The following is a 20,035-nucleotide window of genomic DNA, read 5'->3' as shown; positions in this document are numbered from 1 at the left end:
GCAGGATAAACGTCATCTGTGAATTTACTGCAATGGAGTTTGCTTGCACGGTAGCTTCGATTATTAAGCGTCATATGGTGCTGAGTTTTAGAAGTCACCAAGTTCTAAAGTAATGAAATTCCTTGCCCTGTAAGTTCCGACCTACGCTAAGTCAGCGCTCTGAATCTCTTTAAACTGGTGAGGCTCAAGATTGTTGTCTCCGGTCTTCCTAAAGAGCCATTTGAGCCAGTTCTGCCCTGGCTATACGAAGCTTCTCGCGACGGTGCCTCCGTGATCAATTGGCTAACAGACAAGCATTGAGCACCGCTTAGCTCTGAGGCGACCAGTATAAGACTACAGGCAGAGAACTTGAGAAAATTCTATTGCATTTGGACTTTCTCTTACAGATGAACGATAATTCAATTGAAGCATTATTGAGCACATGGCATTTCGGTAGTAAGTCAAAATTCAGAATGAATGGATTGGGTGAGGACCCCCGTCCATAGATCTTGGCGGTGTTTTCCGGATTTGGGAACGCACTTGGTCTCTGTTGCTTTGGGCATTGATATTTGGATGTGGCCCCAGAAGAGCATGTGCTGATGCAGAGAAGGGGAAGGACGACAGCTTATGTTATCCACTTTCTTATCTGGACACCATCTTCACTCTGACTCGCCAGGAAGACAAAAAGGCAAGGGAGTACAAATATCCAGAGATGTAGTTGTTGGGTGAGAGAGGCACTACTTGCTGGTTAGATGTGAATCATATGGAGTCTCTGCCTTTTCTATCTTGTGTCATGTTAGTGCTTTTTAAATTTGAGTTTTTACTTTCTTCACTGTAACTTTTTGTGAATAATTTTAGTCTTGGACGCTTAGAAAGGGGCTTGTCAAGGCTAGGCAAAACAAGGAAAAGTTATACTCGTCGTAATTGTAATTTTGGAAGTTTTTTTTGGTCCCTATACTTTGCTTTGACACAATTCTAACTATTTGTACCACTCTATATTACTTGTTGAGAAAGGCACAAAGCTCATTTAAAGAAAACACTCTCTTTATTAGAGGCACTTTCCGCAATATTGGTTGGGAGAACTTTTACACACACAAACACTTAGGAGCCAAGCACACACACAGACACACTTACATGGGTGCCCAGCACACACCCATATGTGAGCACTTCTCGACTATTATTACCTTCTAAACATTTTCAGAGCTAGAGAGATGTGGCCAATCCATTAGCCACACATTTCTACTTCAAAATATCTTACAAGAAAATATTTAAATATTTAAGAAGTAGCCTAGGAAAATCTAGAGGATACTAGATAAGGTCTATCTATCATCCACATATTCCTATGTAAAATATTTTACGAGAAAATATCTAGATATTTAAGGAATAGCCTTGAAAAATCTAGAATTCTTGGATAAGAGAGGAGATGCAACATTTTCTTCAATACTCCCCCTCACTGATTACTCTTCTGTCAATGCGGATCTAGCAACCATGCCAAGTTGCTTTTGAAATTCTTCAGACTTTGTTGTTCCAATTCCCCTTCTGAAGATATTTGTAGCTTGATCACTTGTTTTGGCGTACTCCAGCTCTATCTCACCTAGTAGTACTTTTTTTCTTGCAAGAAGTGATGGTATACTTCTACATGCTTAGTCTTTGCATGAAAAATTAGATTCTCTACCAAGCTTAGGGGTAATAGATTATCAGAGTACAGCTGTGTCGAGTAGTCTAGCAGTTGATGAAGATCCTCCATCAAATATACTAGTCATGTACTCTCTTGAGCTGCTATTCTCGTTGCTCTAAACTTAGCTTCTGCTATAGACAATGACAAACTTGGCTATCTTTTACTACACTGTGACATCCGGTAGTTGATTGCTTTGCGTCATGATCTCTAGGAAGTTAGCATTGCAATGCCTACTACCTCACACGATTCTTCTTTCTTATACAAGAGCCCAAGATTAAATGTACCCTTTACAAACCTTAGTATTTGTCTGACTGCACCCAAGTGAGGCTTTCGTGGTCTCTCCATCAACCGGCTTGCTACTCCTACCGTGAAGATAATGCCACACTGTGTTATCCTTAGATAGATAAAACTACCCATTAATTGCATGTACATAGCTGAATTTTCCAATTCTCGTCCTTCGACTGCACATAGCTTTATATTCCATCCATAGGCGTAGATACCAGCTTGCAATTAAGCAGTCCAAACTTTTATGGCAGATCACGTGCATAATTCTGTTGACATGTCCTTATTTTGCTTAAACTCGAGTCCCAGAGTTTTTCAGTTCTCCAAGCTCCTTCATCTAAAATCAAACTAAGAGGTTGGCTCTTATTTGACATATCTCCTTTACACCATCTCCGGTAATGATTAGATCATCCACATAGATCAGTGTTGCTACAAGCTTTCCGTCTTCCGCCTTCACAAACAAGCTCGAGTTTGCTATAACTACTAAGTGGTCACTTTGCATCAAGAATTCTGCAATTTTCTAATCCCCACTCTTGGGGCTAGTTTAAGCCATAAAGCACTTTCTTTAATTTACAAGCATAGCCTAGATGAATCTCACTCTTGAAACCATTCAGCTATTCCATATATATATTATGATCCAACTCTCCATGTAAAAATACTTTTTTCATATCCATTTGCCACGACTTTCATGACTTGCTTGCTACAAGTACTAATAAGACTCGAACTGTAATAACCTTTGCCTGTGGGTTAAAGGTTTCATCTTTAACTCGTACTTTCAAAAGAATCCTTGAGCAACTAAACACACCTTATATATTTCTATAGACCCATTTGATCAAGTTTTAAGTTTGTAAACCCATTCACAAGATACAGGAGTTGGGTCAAAAGCCTTAATTGAGACTTTTATCATCCTTAAATGAGACCTTAAACACCTGCCTGTCAAAAGCCTCTTGGTGGGCCAATATATTTTCCAACTCAGTCCGAGTTAGGTCTTTATGAAGGGTTCATCAACGAAAAACAACGCAGCGGAATATAGAACCCTAGACAGGATCCATATGTATATTGAAATCGAAAAGGAATTTCGATACGTACCTTTTGCAGATCGAAGATAAATCAGCAAATGATTGTGTCTGGATGAGCGCCCCAAGTGTTGCGCCTCTACCGGTATCCACACACACGAACGGAATTCTCCAACGATGCACGTGCTAGCGAAAGATCTTGAAGTTCCTTTTTCTTGAACGCCTTTTGATTTTCGATACTCTATCGAAAAAACCCTAGACAGAGAACGATTCTCTATCTATTTATACAGCCTCATTATCTAGCGGAATTAAAAGAAGTGGGCCGGGCTATTTAGGCCCGCCAAACCGTCCACTTTCAATCGTACGTTTAATCGTTATCTCATAACGCGCACGACCGCATAGATAATTTAAATAGGAGAATAAATTAAAATCTACTTCTTAAGTAGATCAAGGCGCACAGACAATATTAAGTCCGTTCGCTATTGTGTGCGACCCTGTAGATTCACTAAACATTAGCAGTGTGCCCAAAACTCTTTTAGCCCACAAATCATAAGCGGTCTCTAGCAAGACATTATGACTACCTAAGTATAGTGAAGATCGGTTTTCCGACATAACCTAATCTACAACTAATATTAGAGTATTAACCTTGATTGATTTTTAGGGCAGACCACTAACACTTTAGCCCATCCATAGGTGGCTATAACAATACCTCTGGCCATAACCCGTGAATGATAATTCTTCTCATCCTAGTCTCTGAAATGCCATTCTAAGGATCTAATATTTGGAAGTTCTTCACAAAAGGTATTTAACTTTGGAGAAATATTGACGCACATTCATAACTTATTCAACACCAATGGTAACTCATTTCCTAACCTAACCTTGTAGTTTGGCATCGTTCGTCCTCGTGAATAACGTTGCCAAAGTGTCCCATGCCTCCTTCAAGATCTTTGCGCTCTTGATATGTTGTAACAACTCATCTTCTACGGTGATAGCAAGAAGATAAAGAACCTTACTAGCCTTTATCTTCCACTTCCTCAACTCTTCTGCATACGTGGGTGGTGTGGTGTTGTTGCCACCAACAATATCACACAAATCTCGACCCAGTAGGTGAAACTACATGTGGGTACTGCAATTATTATGATCGAAGTTGTTGAGCTTCTTGATGCTGCTAACCGAACTCGAAATGTCCGCCATCTTGACTTGGTTATAATTCTTGGCACTATACCAAGTAGGCTTGATCCCAAATCAACATATCACAATCCCTGACTGTGCACTAGCTGAACTCTGTATACGCTGATCCCTAACTGCCTACTCATGTACAATGGCCCCGAACCACCTTCTTCACGTAACACGACTCCTTATCGCTAGGTTCAAGGCCCCCAACCGCCTGCTCTAATACCACTTGCTGAGTGCGGAAATGTGGCTCTGACCACTTATTGAGAAAGGCACAAAGCTCACTTAAAGAAAACACTCATTTTAATAGAGGCACTATCTATACTATCAGTTGGGAGAAATTCTTACACACGCAAATACTTAGGAGCCAAGCGCACGCTCACACACACTTACATGAGTGCCAAGCACACACCCAAATGGATGTGCTTCTCGACTATTTATAGGCCTAACAAGGAGGAGTAATTACTTCCTAGATATTTCTAGAAAATACTAGATGTGGCCAATCTATTAGCCACACATTTCTACTTAAAAATATCTTACAAGAAAATATCTAGACATATTAGAAGCGGTCTAGAAAATCAAGAAAATACTAGATGTGGTCAATCTATTAGCCATACATTTCTACTTAAAATATCTTACAAGAAAATATTCAGATACTTAAGGAGTGGCCTAGAAAAATCTAGAATTCTTGGAGGACAGAAGCAGTGCAACATTTTCGTCAAGGTATTCGAATTTAGTCACCACTAAATTCTTTTTTTGTTCTTTTTGTAGTAAAAGGGGCAAAAGTCATTAAAGATTAAATATTGCATACTCCAGAATGGAAAAGTGCACCTTTATCACCGAATGGGGCTAAGACCTTGAGGTGAATCAGGCAAAAGTTCTATGGATGATTTAGAATTGATGCCAAAATCTCTTTTTATTGTACTTACAAAATGAGAACTCATGGTATTCATAGATGAGATTTTAGGTACAATCGTCCCCCATCTTCAGTTCAACCCAAATGAAAAGGTCGAATGAATATCGATGATTGCTTAACTTTTGTTGAAGCGGATCCACATGGATGATAGTGAGGCTTTTCTATTTACGAAAGAGGGGGCGAGGAGGGGTACTATATTCACATCGAAAGGAAAGTTCAATCTGAAATTGTTCAAGGATTGATTCTTTGGGGGCTAGTTTAGTCTTAAGACTCCAATTTTTACGTGAGATGAGCTCGAAGACCGTGCCCTATGACCAACAACTCAAAATGAGCCTCGCGACGAGATGCTTGTCGGAGTCTTAGATGCGGGTTGCTCCTCCATACAGAATCATGAATTCAGGGCAATCTTCCCAATCTTTGGGTTAGCTGAGGAAGAATAGTCAATCTTGATAACCTCATTAGAAATAATAAAATGAAACCTTTGCTAGTGAATGATTGAGGTGGACACTCACACTAGAAACAGATTTCTTGTCAGTTGTCACCACTGAAATAAACAGACTTCAATCGAAACTATTTATAATATAAAATGGATGAATTTTGTCTGCTATATAGTGAGTTCAAACCGTGACCCAAGACTTTTACTGTTGTCAATTTGATTGGACAGACTAGTACACGACAGTTTCTCCAATGAGTGCGCTTAATATGGTCATCAAGATAAATAAGTAACTAAGAAAACATTCGATTAATGAATTGGAGACCGCAATAGACCCATTGGCTTACTTAAGAAGTGTCCAAGGCATTCTTGAACCAAACTCTACGAAACTTTGACAAGGATCGAAAAATTCACTCTGATTGCTCTTCAAAAATTATTGAAACCTCAAAAGGACAATCATTTCAAGAAAAGACAACAGCGTTACAGGCATAACTGGGACTTGGAGAACAATGATTAACAAACGCAAAAGCAAGCTTCCGTCCTAGCAAAGTAGTAAAGCGGGGAGTTTCCGCAAAAAACCTCGACATAATGACCCGGCCATTAACTTCTACTATCAAATCATTCAAAAAGCTGATGGACTTTCTTTAAACTGTCGATATTCCCCACTCTTCTCCTTCCTTGGCAAGCCGGTCAACGTTCCATCCTCTTTGGTTAATTATGCACTTAACTACTATTCCTTTAAGGTTCCCTCTTGCTTTAACTAATAAGCCTCCACAAATTAGTGGATCGCTCATTAACGCGGCAAAAACTTCCATTAGTTTGCACGCTTCTTAGTCATGACTTTTATCCAAAGGCAACATACAAGCAAGTTCAAACGAAGGGAGATTTGCGACCAAAAGATAAAACGAAGGGAGATTTTGGACCAAAAAATAAAACGAAGGGAGATATGCAGTCTAATGGAAGGAAGTTTTATGCTGTGACAGTGCCATCAATGGGATATGCCAAGCAGTGATGCCATGTCTATTCACTGATTGGTTAAACACAAAAATTCCCATAGCTAACTCTCATTGCCATATATGTGGTCCCGGCGTATCCTTCACAGCTAAGACGAACATCAGTCATGATAAAGGGTGCTTCCAGAGAATTTTCTTCCCCCACAGTAATGAATGCAACGAAGAACCTTCCCTCTAGCTTGCATTGAATGGTTTCCAAAACATAAAGTACTTCTAAGTAAGGTTGCAATTAAAGCCATTGATTCTCTGGGCAGGAGGAACAAAAGATCTACCAGTAAATGATTCTCATGAAAATCCTAGACGACATCAGATTCGATTAGGAATCTCCAAGACCTCAGACTCAGAAGTACATTGCGATGTACTGAAACCTGCTCCACTGATCTGAAGTAGACTGAAATTCCATGTTCGCGAAAGGAAGTTAATGGACGAAAGAACTCCGTGCTAGAGAAGAAGCATGAATTGCAATATGGTCAAACAAATATAAGCTTAGTAGACACTAAAGAGGGCATCATTTCGAAAATATACCGGTAAGTACCTAGTGAATGAACAACAGGGCACCCAAAGAACAGGAAGTACCTTTTTCGGATTGACAACATTACTTCCCCAAACTATGTAGAATGCTACATCAGATGATGGTTCTTGTATGATACATAAATTATCCAGCAATTGCCAGAAGAACTGGATAGCCCCATGGAGTAGAAACCAGCAAAAGACATCATTCAGAACATAGCATAAGATGCAAAGACCCAAATGCGGAGATTCTCAGGCTACTCTTTATTGTCAGAATCTTGTTTGAAGATCAACGGGAATTCGTCATCTGCTTCTGAAAAACCATGTCTCTCACCAATGATCCTCAGCGACTCGTATACTTGATACATGGAAGGCCTATCCTTAGGCCTAGAAACCACACAAGAACAAGCAACTTTCAGAAACTGCAAAATTTCGTCATCGTGTGCTCTCCCACAGATAGATCGATCGATTGCATCCTTGCTTCGACCACTGCTAGTCAACTGGTTGACCCAATCCACCAGATTTCCCTTGAATACTTGCTCCACATTGCAGATTTCCAATGGCTTCTGGCCAGTCGCCAATTCCAAGAGTACCACTCCAAAACCATAGACATCGCCCTTTAGAGAGGCAACCATAGTGCTCGAGTACTCAGGAGCCACATAACCAAACTCACCCAAATCTCCATTGCGATATGAGCTGTCATTCGAATCCCGAGGATTGACTAGTCTTGCCAACCCAAAGTCAGTTATTCGCGCATCCAAATCGTCATCGAGGAGAATCACGTGAGAGCTAATGTTCTGGAGCAAATACGGGGGCTGGCACCCGTGGTGAAGCCAAGCGAGCCCTCTCGCGGCACCCACACCTATTCTAAGCCTGGTAGGCCAATCCAATGAGCTATACTGACCGGTCATGCCATGACCATTCACGTGTAGATGGGAAAACAGAGTCCCACCAGGCATGTACTTATACACCAACAGCTTTTCTTCCACGACAACACAATAACCCAAAAGAGGCACCAAATTGGGATGCCTAAGCTGCCCCAACCTGTTCATCTCTGATTTGAACTGCTTCTCGCCGAGCGAACAGGTGCTGAGCCTCTTCACGGCGAGAGCCGAGCCATCGGCCAACACAGCCTTATAAGAAACTCCTGTTCTCGTGGAAATCACAATGCTCTGAGCATCAAAACTGTTAGTAGCAGCAAGAAGATCGGCCAATTTGACCTTCACGAGGGGCTTCTGAAACAAAGACACCTGAACAAGCTTATACGCTCTCAACCACTCAATCCAGCTACTATCATCCTTATCAGCAGCAGCGCCATATCCTCTCTTCTTCCTACTAGCTCCACCAAAGTACCACCACCAGAGCCCAAACCCTAGCAACAGCGATCCCGCAGCTCCAAGAACGCCCGCAGCGATAATTATAGCAAGGCTCTTCTTGCTCAGCCCCCCACACGACTTAAGAGGCTTACCGCACAGACCATCGTTGCCGGAGAAATCGTCGGAACTGAATTTGGACAGCACCGACGGTATAGATCCGGAGAGACGATTGCCCTGGACGGAGAACTGCTTCAACCGGTCCAGGCGACCCACCTCGTAAGGAATGGGGCCGGACAGCTTGTTGTCGCTCAGAATCAAGTTGTTCAAGAACTTACAGTCGGCGATCTGGCTGGGGATCGGGCCGGAGAGGGAGTTGGAGGAGAGATCGAGCTTGACGAGGTAGGGGAGCCACTGGCAGATTTGGGGCGGGATGGGCCCGTCGAGCTTGTTCTGGGAGAGATCCAGCGTCTGGAGGCTGTGGCAGTTCTTGAGCGACTCGGGGAGGCCGCCGGAGAGCTCGAACCCGGTGAGCTGGATGCTGATGATGCGGTTCTCGTTGAGGTTCCAGCAGGCCACGCCCTCGAGGTTGCAGATGTGGGAGGCGGAGGTGTTGGCGAAGGTCCACGAGGCGATGGAGCCCTTGGGGTCGGCGAGGGAGCTCTTCACCCCCTCGAGGCACAGCACGTCGTCCTCGATGGCGGCGGCGAGCAGCAGCAGCAGCAGCAGCCAGTGGATGCAGAGGACGGCCGCCGCGACGGCGGCGGAGGAGGCGGCCATGGAGGAGGGGGTTTAGTCTGGGATCGGAGGAGGGAGGAGGAGGAGTGGTGGTGGGGGGGGGGTTAAGGGGAGGAGGATAGGAGGAGGAGGAAGAGGAAGAGGAGGAGGGGGGGTGGTGGTGGAGAATGAGCGGCCATTGACCCAGTCAGAGATAGAGATAGAGAGAGAGAGAGAGAGGAGAAAGAGAGAGTTGAAGGATGAGGGAGATGCGACTTTTGACTGGTTTTTTTTTTCTTTTTCTTTTTTATCGTCGTCGTCGTCGTTTTGCTTCGCTCGAGTTTCGTTTTACTTGACTTTCTTTCTTTCTTTCCGGTTTTTTTTTTTTTTTTTGGGAGTTCGCTTTTGGAAGTCGGAGAGGTTTTTTGGCCCCCAAAAAAAAAAAAAAAAAAAACCCAAATCGATGGGGGAAGAAGACGAACCCGTTTGGTTCAGCTTTGAGAAGAAGAGTCTTTCGAGGCCGAAAGCCCCTTCCCAAAATGCTGAACCGTTTGGTTCAGCTTTCCCAGTCCGGAAAGCCGAAAGCTGGCATTTGGAATGACGAAAGCCCAAAACTGGTCCGGACCAGCTTTGGGCTTTCGTCATTCCACAAATGCTGACTGTTCCAAAAAAAAAAAAAAATCTTCAGCAAAGCGTGGCGGGCTAGGATGGCCGGCTAGGGCGGCCGGTGAGGGGCCGGCAAGGTCGCCCGACCCAGGCGACGGCCACCTGGGGTCGGGCGACCGCCCAGGCCGTTGCCGCCTGGGTCACACTACCTCGAGCGACGGCCGCCCAGGGTCGCGCGACCGCCCAGCCTGCCGTCGCCTGGGTCGCGCGACCCTGGGCCGGCGACGGCCGGGCGCCTGGGCGGTCGCGCAACCCAGCGGCGACGGCCTGGCGCCTGGGCGGTTGCGCAACCCAGGCGGCGACGGCCTAAGGTCGTGCGACCTCAGGCCTCCTCGAGCGATGGCCGCCGGCACCAGATCTGGCTTACCGGCGGCCGTAGCCCTTCGCCGGAGCCGGCGAAGGGTACTTAAAAAAAAAAAAAAAAAAACCTCCCAAAGCCCATTTGTAAAAAGGAATTTACCAAACACAATTGCATTTCCCTAAATGGCTTTCAAATGATTTTTTACCAAACACCACTTGCATTTCCCCAAGTGGCTTTCACTTAAAGGTATTTGCATTCCTCCAAATAGCATTTGAAAAGCCGAACCAAACGGGCCGAAAAGGGGATGAAGAAGGAGGAGGAGGAGAAGGAGGGGGGGATGCGGTGTCGTTTTCGGGGCTTTTTTTTGGAGGGGTTATGGGTTAAAAGGGGGGATTAGGATTACGAGTGGCGACGGAATAATTGACATTAGTAGTCTTGAGTTTGTAATTAGCGTTTTGCTAAGGTTTGACCGTCGGGGGCCTTCACTTTGCCATAATTACAAATTAATAAAGATTAGGAAAACTTTGGTCTGTCGCCGTGGATTGGGTGGACAAGTGTGACTTGCCCCCCCCCCACACCCAAGCTCTGATTTCTTCGTTAACTGTCTTTGTCTTTCTTTATTTTCTTGTTTTGTTTACGTACTTATCTTATGCTCTCCTTTGCTTAATTATAATTTCGTTTTGTGCGCAGAAGAATACGATCGTGACAAGACAAGTACGTGTCGAGCGGTAGTCCTGTGATTGCCCCTCGAAATAAGTTGGGACAATTCTGATCGCTCTGGGGAGATGGGACTCCCCTTTTTAGAAGAAAAAGAAGCAACAAAAAAGTCGTAAACCTACTACATTAATACCACTTTAGTCCATCTCACCAATTTAAGTCGAAATCGCTGATTTGAATGCCAACGGCCATAAGTGGCACGACCGGCGCTGGGCGAGGGCCCGACGCCCTCGCTTGCGACCGGAGATGGCTCGGCACCCTCACTGTGGCTGGCAAGGGATTGGAAGCCCTCACCCAGACCGGCCTGTGGCCAGTGATGGCTGACCAGTGACCTCGCACGGTCAAGAGGGTAAAGAAAAAGGAAAAAAAAAAGAGAAAAAATTTGAAAAATATTTAAAAATTATAAACTTGTCCACATCAGTGCCGGCCGTGCCACGTAGAACCGCTAGCGTCCAAGTCAGCAATTTCCGATCTAAATTGGTCGGATGAATTGAATCGTTGTCAATACAATAGGTTTATGACTTTTTTGGTAAATTTTTTTATGTATCGGGAATACAAAGAGCGCACGTAATGATAAAGGGGAATAAAAGTAAGAACCAGTTATCCTATCTATATAAAGACATGATACAAAGTTATTTCTTTGAGTTCGCCCGACATATAAAACTCTAAATCGGGAGTATGGGACGGTTAATTCTTACAGATGTGAAGAAAACACTAGAATAATTTTTTTTTCTAAAACTAGGAGAGAGTCATTCTAGCAATATCCAATCCCAGATGGCACGCTCGGGAGGCAATTATACATACATATATATATATATATGTATGTATGGATATATAGAAAAGGGTTTTGTGCATTAACGAGGTTCCATTACTAAATCAATATCCTCAATTTAATCTAATCTCAGTTGGGTTTTGTACTAAATCTCATCCCATTCTGGGAAACTCTCCCTTTGCAGTAATTCCCATTGTTCGGTCGGGGCTTATTGGACCATCACCGGGCTCGGCCCGATTTAGTAACAAGGCCCATTCTTTGGCCCAAGGGAAATGGCGATGGGCCTGTCCATGGGTCGAAGGGAACAGCACTCGAAATTCTCAACGTCTCTTCTGCGCATTGGGGTTCGAGAGCTCCGGTTGCTTCGCAAAAAATGAATGATTTCAAAAATATTTTTCTAAATTTGATCGCTTCTATCGCTTGAAATAATTAGTCCGATAATAAATGTTTTGATTACCAATGGCTATTTATGTCTAGATTTTTTTGTGGACGATAAGGATATTGTCGTTTATTCTTCTTTTTAAGAGATACAATCGATCGTGTTTAGGAAAAAAAGAGCTTTCCAAATTGTTCGCTCTTCACAAAACAAGCGGAGCCTAAAATTTGATGGCATTTTCCACCGAGCTAGCCAGATCAAATGTGTTGTTGGACCTCCAAATCTAACGTGGCGGACGAGTTTCATCATGAGCAAAATAAGAGATTTCGAAAGTTGGATAGAGATGTAAGGCAAAGACGGCGAGGCTAATTAGTGGTGGTGAGTCAGAGAGCCAGAGGTAGAGATAATGACTTAGAACGGAGAGCGAGAGCTTACAAATTAGGGTTAACTCGTTCTAATTTGTTCGGCCATGACCGACTCGAAGAGAAAGAAACCGTCAGGCCGGGTAGCTCAACTTGGCCAATTTTAGCCCCAAAAAACTAGTTCCGATCAATTGAGTGGTCCAAGTTTTTGGGATACCGGGCCTTTTTTAGCACTCCCAATGGGGTGCCCCTAACGCAGAACGTTTCCTTCGAGCATAGTTCGTGGGAGTTTAATGGGAAACCTTCAATTTTGAAGCCGGAACTGTCGCGACGCCCGGCTAACTACGCCGGCCCTCAAGGTTCCTGCCTATACCTTATGATGATAAAAGAACGAGCTTCTTTAAAAAAAGGGCAAACTACGGCATTATCTTGTTAAACTTAGTAAATTGGTCATGTTAACAAGTGCCTTTAGAATACTTGTTAAGCATACTAAATAAGGAACGGTTCAATTTTCAAGGTGTTGATTACGCATAACTTGAGAACAATCGATAGATTAAAGATAGCGAATTATACTCAGTTTGTTAGCAAGTGTTTCGGACGCATTGTTTAACAAATCCTTAATAAATAAATAAAAGAAGGTACACTTGAAGTCCTAAATCTTACCGAACCTTTGAATTACACTGATCATTTTTGTAGAAAATGCAATGAAGTCTTTTATTGTGGCAAACTATCGACCATTTTTAGAAAGCAAAAATTCAGCCAAGAAAGGGATCGGTTTCTGTTCACTGGGCCCCGTTTTCGTTGGAGCTGAAATGTTTGACCTTGACTTTCTTGGTTAGCCACACTTTTCTGCTTTCAAGTCTAAAAACTAAAGCATAGTGGGAATACACTTTTCTACGTGATGATACCGAGGACCCTTATTTAAAAAAATTCGAAGAAATTAATAAAAAGGAACTATATACCCGTGATTGATATGGAAAAAAAACGGATATTCTTTTGAGGGGTGAGTTACATTTATTGGTTATTATACCCAATTATATATAAATCGATACACGGCGCGAACTAATGATTATATGTTTTTCGAGAAATTTTAAGGTTAGATTACATGGTTAGTTAAATTCCATTCGTTTTTTTCCGAATTAGTTCAATGATAGTGGGATGTAATGACTTGCAAACCAGCACATATGCATTTTGGTTTTCGATACAATTAAAGATGTTAATGACCACGTTATCCTTAAAAAATTTTACAATCTTGACTTTGATCAAGAAGTAACGATTCATTTATTCCCCAAATAAATCACATTCTTTTAGAGAACCTAGACTTTGGCGAACTAATCCCACTACAAGCCCACTTGAATAGATATAGGCCATCCTTTTGCATGAGAATCCATTAATAAATTGCATATGAGGAGACTTCTCACACGTTTCGTGCTTTGCGTGGGCATAAGAGGCCCCGCTTTTCTAATCTTTCATACGTAATTTCTATCCGCGTTCGGCATATATCCATATTCATTTGTTGTTCCATCGATGGCGTTGCCGGTCATGTCACTTCCATCACGTCCGTGTTGGGCATACATCCTGTGACGGCCCAAGCCAAGCGGCGAGTGCGGGGTGGAGAGATGGCGGTACGTCCGCGCCACTAGCCCAGGCATGCGCACGGAAGTGGGGTACCTTTCTTGTCCCACATCGCCTAAGGAGAAGTTCCGGGCTAACTTATAAAGCTTTGGGTTCTATATCTGTGTAACGCGTTTTAAAGCCGTGAGGGTCAGTGGATTTAAAACGGACAATATTACACGGTGTAGATCCGGGGTGTTACAGGTGGTATCAGAGCCGACTCCCGACTGCGTGTGGACCCACAGCGAGGGCGTTGTGCTTGTAAGAGGTGGAGAGTGTGACTGATGCCGAAACGCGATAGAAAAATTGATTGAACAAGAAAATTCGACAGAAGAACAATTCGTCCTCCAAATATGATTATCAAATAAAAAATATCCAAGTCTGCTGAAAAGAAACCCTAAAACAAGTTTATATAACCCCAAACCAAGCCCTACTAGGATTAGGAAACATCAAAACGTAAAATTACGAAACTACCCTTTACTAAATTAACCCATAAAAAATACTAAAAAAAAGAAAAACCCATCTAAACAATCTTGAATCGCGAAAATCCATCGTTAGTCACGGCCAAAGGCGGTGAGTATTGATCAGCACGCCGTTTCGCTTCAGCCGACCAAATTTGAGCTCAATCTGATATCGTTGACTTCAAACCCGCCGATTCATCTAGTCGCATAACGGGTCTGCCGGTCCCCCTTAGGTGCATCATCCTCCCCTGCTAGAGAAAGATTCGTCCTCGAATCTGCTTCGCCTTCATTGTTGTCGTCAATCTCCTCAGGATCTTCTTCCTCTTCAGGGTAGTAAGGTGACAAATCTGCTACATTAAAAGTTCTGGATACATTATACTTACCCGGCAATTCGATCTTGTAAACATTGTCACTAATTCGCTCCAAAACTCTGAAAGGTCCATCAGCTCTAGGCTGAAGCTTGCCAAACCTACCCGCTGGAAATCGTTCCTTCCTAAGGTGAATCCAAACTAGATCACCTTCCTTGAAGACAACTCTTTTCCTACGCATATCCACGCGTTGCTTATACTTCATGTTCTGCCTGTTGATCTGATTATGGACCTGGGAATGCAGCTCTTTGATATGCTTTGCATGTTCTTCAGCTTCCGAACTAAATTGCTTGAGAACTGGTATCGGTGTGAGATCTAAGGGAGTAATTGGATAACGCCCATAAACCACTTCAAAAGGAGTCTTGCCAGTAGTTCGGTTCTCTGACCTGTTATATGCAAATTCCGCCTGAGGCAATGCCAAGTCCCACTGTCGCGAATTATCTCCAATCAAACTCCGCAGCAAATTCCCTAAGCTTCGATTGACAACTTCTGTTTGACCATCAATCTGAGGATGATGAGATGAACTAAACTTCAAACTTGTACCCATGTACCTCCAAAGAGTGCGCCAGAAGTGACTCACGAACTTCACATCACGATCTGAGATAATGGACTTAGGAATTCCATGCAGCTTAACAATTTCCCGCAGAAATAATCGAGCAACCTGTGAAGCATCATAGGACTTGCTACATGGGACAAAGTGGGCCATCTTCGAGAATCTATCAACAACCACTATTATTGAATCCTTACTCCGTTGCGTTCTTGGTAAACCCAAGACAAAGTCAAGACTGACATCCTCCCACGGCGCAACGGGAACAGGTAGAGGCATATACAATCCTGCATTAGTACTCTTGGTCTTTGCCACATGACATACCCTGCACCTCTCTATAAAACGTGTCACGTCACGCTCCATTCGAGGCCAATAAAAGTGTTCACTCAACAAGGCCTTCGTCTTATCCACGCCAAAGTGCCCAGCTAAACCGCCCGCATGTCCCTCAATAATAATAGATTCCCTCAAAGAACATTGAGGAATGCACAATCTGTTACCTTTAAATAGGTAACCTTTCACGATCTGAAATTGCTGAAAAGGCTCCGTTTTGCTCTTCCTCCAGATATCCCTAAAATGAGGATCATCAACATATAAATCTTTAAAAGTGTCAAAGCCTAGAACTTTTACCTGCATTGTAGACAACAAAGAGTGTTTTCTGCTCAATGCATCTGCCACATTATTTAGTACTCCTGCCTTATGCTTGATGGAAAAACTGAAAACTTGAAGGAACTCCACCCACTTTGCATGCCTTGCATTCAATTTGTGCTGCCCATTGATATATTTCAAGGCTTCATGATCAGAAAATAAGATAAACTCTTTCGAAATAAGGTAGTGCCTCCAATGCTCCAAACTCCTCACAATAGCATAAAATTCTTTATCATAAGTTGAATATTTCCTTTTCGCCTCGTTCAACTTCTCACTAAAAAATGCCACAGGTTTACATTTTTGACTTAGGACACCCCCAATATCAACACCTGAAGCATCACAATGCACCTAAAAAATCTCATTAAAATCAGGAAGCACGAGAACAGGTGCTTCAGTCACCTTCTTCTTTAATAATTGAAAGGCAGCTTCTGCCTCCTTAGTCCACACAAATTTACTTCCTTTCAGACAATCCGTCAGAGGTGCAATAATAGTACTGAAATCCCGAATAAATCTCCGATAAAAAGACGCACGCCCATGAAAGCTACGTACCTCATGAATATTTTTCGGAATCTCCCAATTTGTAATAGCCTCAACCTTAGCTGGGTCCATATGAATGCCTTCCTTAGTTACTATATAGCCCAAAAAGGTCACACGATCACCAAGAAGTGTCACTTCTTGGTATTAGCATATAATTTCTGTTCCCTCAATGTCTCGAACACCATTCTCAAATGCTGCAAGTGTTGATCAGTCAATACACTATAAACCAAAATATCATCGAAATATACGACGACAAACTGGCCAATAAAAGGACGAAACACCTGATTCATCAATCTCATAAAGGTGCTCGGTGCGTTAGACAACCCGAAAGGCATCACCATCCACTCATACAAACCATCTCGAGTTTTAAAAGCGGTCTTCCACTCATCTCCAGGACGCACCCTAATCTGATGATATCCACTCCTCAAGTCTATCTTCGAAAAAATAGTCGCTCCATGCAGTTGATCAATTAAATCATCAAACCTCGGAATAGGAAAGCGATACCTGATCGTGATCTTGTTAACAGCTCTGCTGTCCACGCACATTCTCCACGACCCTCCTTCTTAGGAACCAACAAAGCTGGCATTGCACAAGGGCTCATGCTCTCTCGAATTGCACCTTTTTCTAATAGTTCCTTCACTTGCCTCTGCATCTCCTCATGCTCCTTAGGATTCATTCTGTAAGCTGCCTTATTAGGAATAGTAGCTCCTGGAACGAGATCTATACAATGCTGAATGTCCCTCATGGGTGGCAATCCAGGTGGCAATTCCTCTGGTACGACATCAGCAAACTCCTCAAGTATAGGCAGAACTTGAGTTGAAATTTATGGACTATCAAGATTCTGCTCCACGACTACGACAGCAAAAAGCTCTGGGGCATTCACCGCCTCCTCCTGGAACTCTGATTTGGAAAGCAGATTACTTTTCCCTTCTTTTCTCAAATCTGAAGGATCCAAAGTAATGGTCCGACCATCCTTCTTGAAGGTGTACGTATTTTTGAATCCATCATGCTGTGTTTTCCTATCAAACTGCCAAGGCCTCCCCAACAGAATATGACAAGCATCCATTGGAACTACGTCACCCCACACTTCATCAGTATATTTCTTCCCAATCGAGAACTGCACTAAACACCTCTTGCTCACTTTTACCTCGTTCCCTTTTCTAAGCCACGACAGCTTGTATGGTTGAGGATGATCTTCTGTTTTCAACCCCAACTTTTCCACCATAGTCGTGGATACCACATTCTCGCAACTTCCTCCATCAATGATCATACTGCACACCTTTCCCCTACTAGTGCACTTAGTATGAAATATATTATGCATGAGCCACGATTCATCATCTACCTCAGCAATATTTAAAACCCGACGCACGACTAAAGACTCACCAGAATCGGCATAGACAATGTCCTCCGGATCTGGATCTGCATCTGCTTGCTCGCCTTCAAATTCATCATAAGCTGGGTCTTCATTAAAAGTTGGATTATCTACAAGTGTCACAAACTGTCGGTTCGGACAATCAGCAGCAAAATGCCCGAGTCCTTGACACTTAAAACATTGCTTGCTTGCAGCTCCTCCCCTGCTAGATCCAGCACTACCCTGCTCTTCTTTTGTTGCAGATTTTGAACCAGCGCCCTTAATTGCTGCCGGAGCTGAAGAACTCCCTGCTTTCCCCCGAGACTCTTTATCTGACCACTTGGAACTGCTGCCTGTCCACTTAGAACCGCTGCTAGACCACTTGGACTTACTGCCTTTTCTTTTAAACGGTCCCTCCACCTTTAGGGCTAGTCTGCACACATCCTCATATGTCCAATACTGCTGCAATTGGACAACATCAAAGATCTCATATCGCAGCCCTGCCAGATATCGTGCAATCGTCTGCTCGTCTTCCTCTGCCACATCACAACGCATCCGCAAGCGATCAAATTCTTCTGTGAATTCCTCAACTGTTTTATCATCTTGCTTGACGTTATGATATTCGATAAACGTCTCTTGCCTATAATTGGTAGGCAAAAAACTTTTCTGCAATAACTTTTTCATCTTCTCCCAGCAATCCACCTTCGGCTTGCCCTCTCTAGCGCGTTGCTTTTTTACGTGTTCCCACCAAATCGAAGCATGTTTCGCAGCCTAATAGCCACTAACTTCACTTTTTGCCCCTCAGTTAGGTCTTTAAGATCAAAAATCCGTTCTACCGTATGCAACCAATCAATAAACTCATCAGGATGAGCCTTACCATTAAATTCGGGAATCTCGATCTTCATTCCGAAATTTTAAGAAGAGCGCTGATTTCCGGGTCGTACTCCTCGATTTCGCCCCTGGTTCATAACCCCAAAAGGGTTTACGTCCTCCTCTTCATCATCGGATGGATCCTCAGATTCTGCTTCTTCTTCGGATTGAACGCCCAACCTCGCCTTCGCAAGTTGTCGCTCCAAATCCTGGATTCGTCTTCTCTGCTCTTCAATTTCTACGTCTCGCAAATCTCTTAGACGCGGTTGATCGTCTGCTTCAGGAACGCCTCCACGCCTCCGGCCACCACGAACCCCCCGCCGTCCACAACCGCGATTCTGTTCAGCCATTGATTCAAGCAACCTGTGCTCTGATACCAATTGATGCCGAAACGCGATAGAAAAATTGACTGAACAAGAAAATTCGACATAAGAACAATTCGTCCTCCAAATATGATTATCAAATCAAAAATATCCAAATCTGCTGAAAAGAAACCCTAAAACAAGTTTATATAACCCCAAACCAAGCCCTACTAGGATTAGGAAACATCAAAACGTAAAATTACGAAACTACCCTTTACTAAATTAACCCATAAAAAATACTAAAAAAAAGAAAAACCCATCTAAACAATCTCGAATCGCGAAAATCCATCGTTAGTCACAACCAAAGGCGGTGAGTATTGATCAGCACGCCGTTTCGCTTCAGCCGACCAAATTTGAGCTCAATTTGATATCGTTGACTTCAAATCCGCCGATTCGTCTAGTCGCATAACGGGTCCGCCGGTCCCCCTTAGGTGCATTAGTGACGGCCCAAGCCCAGCGGCGGAGCACAGGGTGGAGGGATGGCGGTGCGTCCGCACCACTACCCCGGACGTGCGCAGGAAAGTGGGGTACTTCTTTTGTCCCACATCGCCTGGGGGGAAGTTCGGGCTAACTTATAAGGCTTAAGGTTCTATATCTGTGTAATGCGTTTTAAAGTTGTGAGGGTCAATAGGCCCAAAGTGGACAATATTACACAATATAGACCCGGGGTATTACACATCCTCAAGCCGTCGTCGCCTAGCCTTGACTTATTTCTTCCTACGCACCTATGATAAGCATTAGAGATTCATCGAATTTCCGGCACAGAATTTAAAAGATTTCCAATGAATAATATCCTCCTCTCGTTTTATTTGCTTCTCCACAAGTTGCACATTCACATCCACATGATACAAACAACCCCTTCTTCATCCTTTTCTTTCCAATCCTTCGAGACATCTCCTCTTTCCCTTCGACGAACCGGACCAGTGCTCGCATAACCCTATTCATGGAGTCAATCGGAACCCTAAAAAGATCCAAAGAAGTAGAAACAAACCATGGGAGATTTCGAATGCGATCATGGAAGCAAGACCATGCAAATGCACCGTATATAGCAACGTA

The 20,035-nt window shown here is 43.4% G+C and overlaps 1 protein-coding gene across 1 annotated transcript; it reads right to left on the bottom strand.

Moving 5' to 3' along the window:
* Positions 1-6,932: 6,932 nt before the first annotated feature.
* Positions 6,933-9,126, bottom strand: LOC115670705 (probable inactive receptor kinase At1g27190). The gene has a single exon (XM_030592034.2). It carries the CDS (start codon positions 9,091-9,093, stop codon positions 7,258-7,260), a length of 1,836 nt encoding a protein of 611 aa, XP_030447894.1. The 5' UTR covers positions 9,094-9,126; the 3' UTR covers positions 6,933-7,257.
* Positions 9,127-20,035: the final 10,909 nt, after the last annotated feature.

This window comes from Syzygium oleosum, unplaced genomic scaffold (assembly GCF_021117445.2).
Source record: "Syzygium oleosum isolate NSW1041296 unplaced genomic scaffold, Sole_v2.1 Sole_v2.03, whole genome shotgun sequence".
NCBI lineage: Eukaryota > Viridiplantae > Streptophyta > Magnoliopsida > Myrtales > Myrtaceae > Syzygium > Syzygium oleosum.
Note: the sequence above shows the minus strand (reverse complement) of the source record. Positions and strands in the feature narration are given on the sequence as shown.

Bases quoted from the DNA above. Each gene is read 5' to 3' on its own strand.
- LOC115670705 (XM_030592034.2), bottom strand. From the start codon at position 9,093: ATGGCCGCCTCCTCCGCCGCCGTCGCGGCGGCCGTCCTCTGCATCCAC.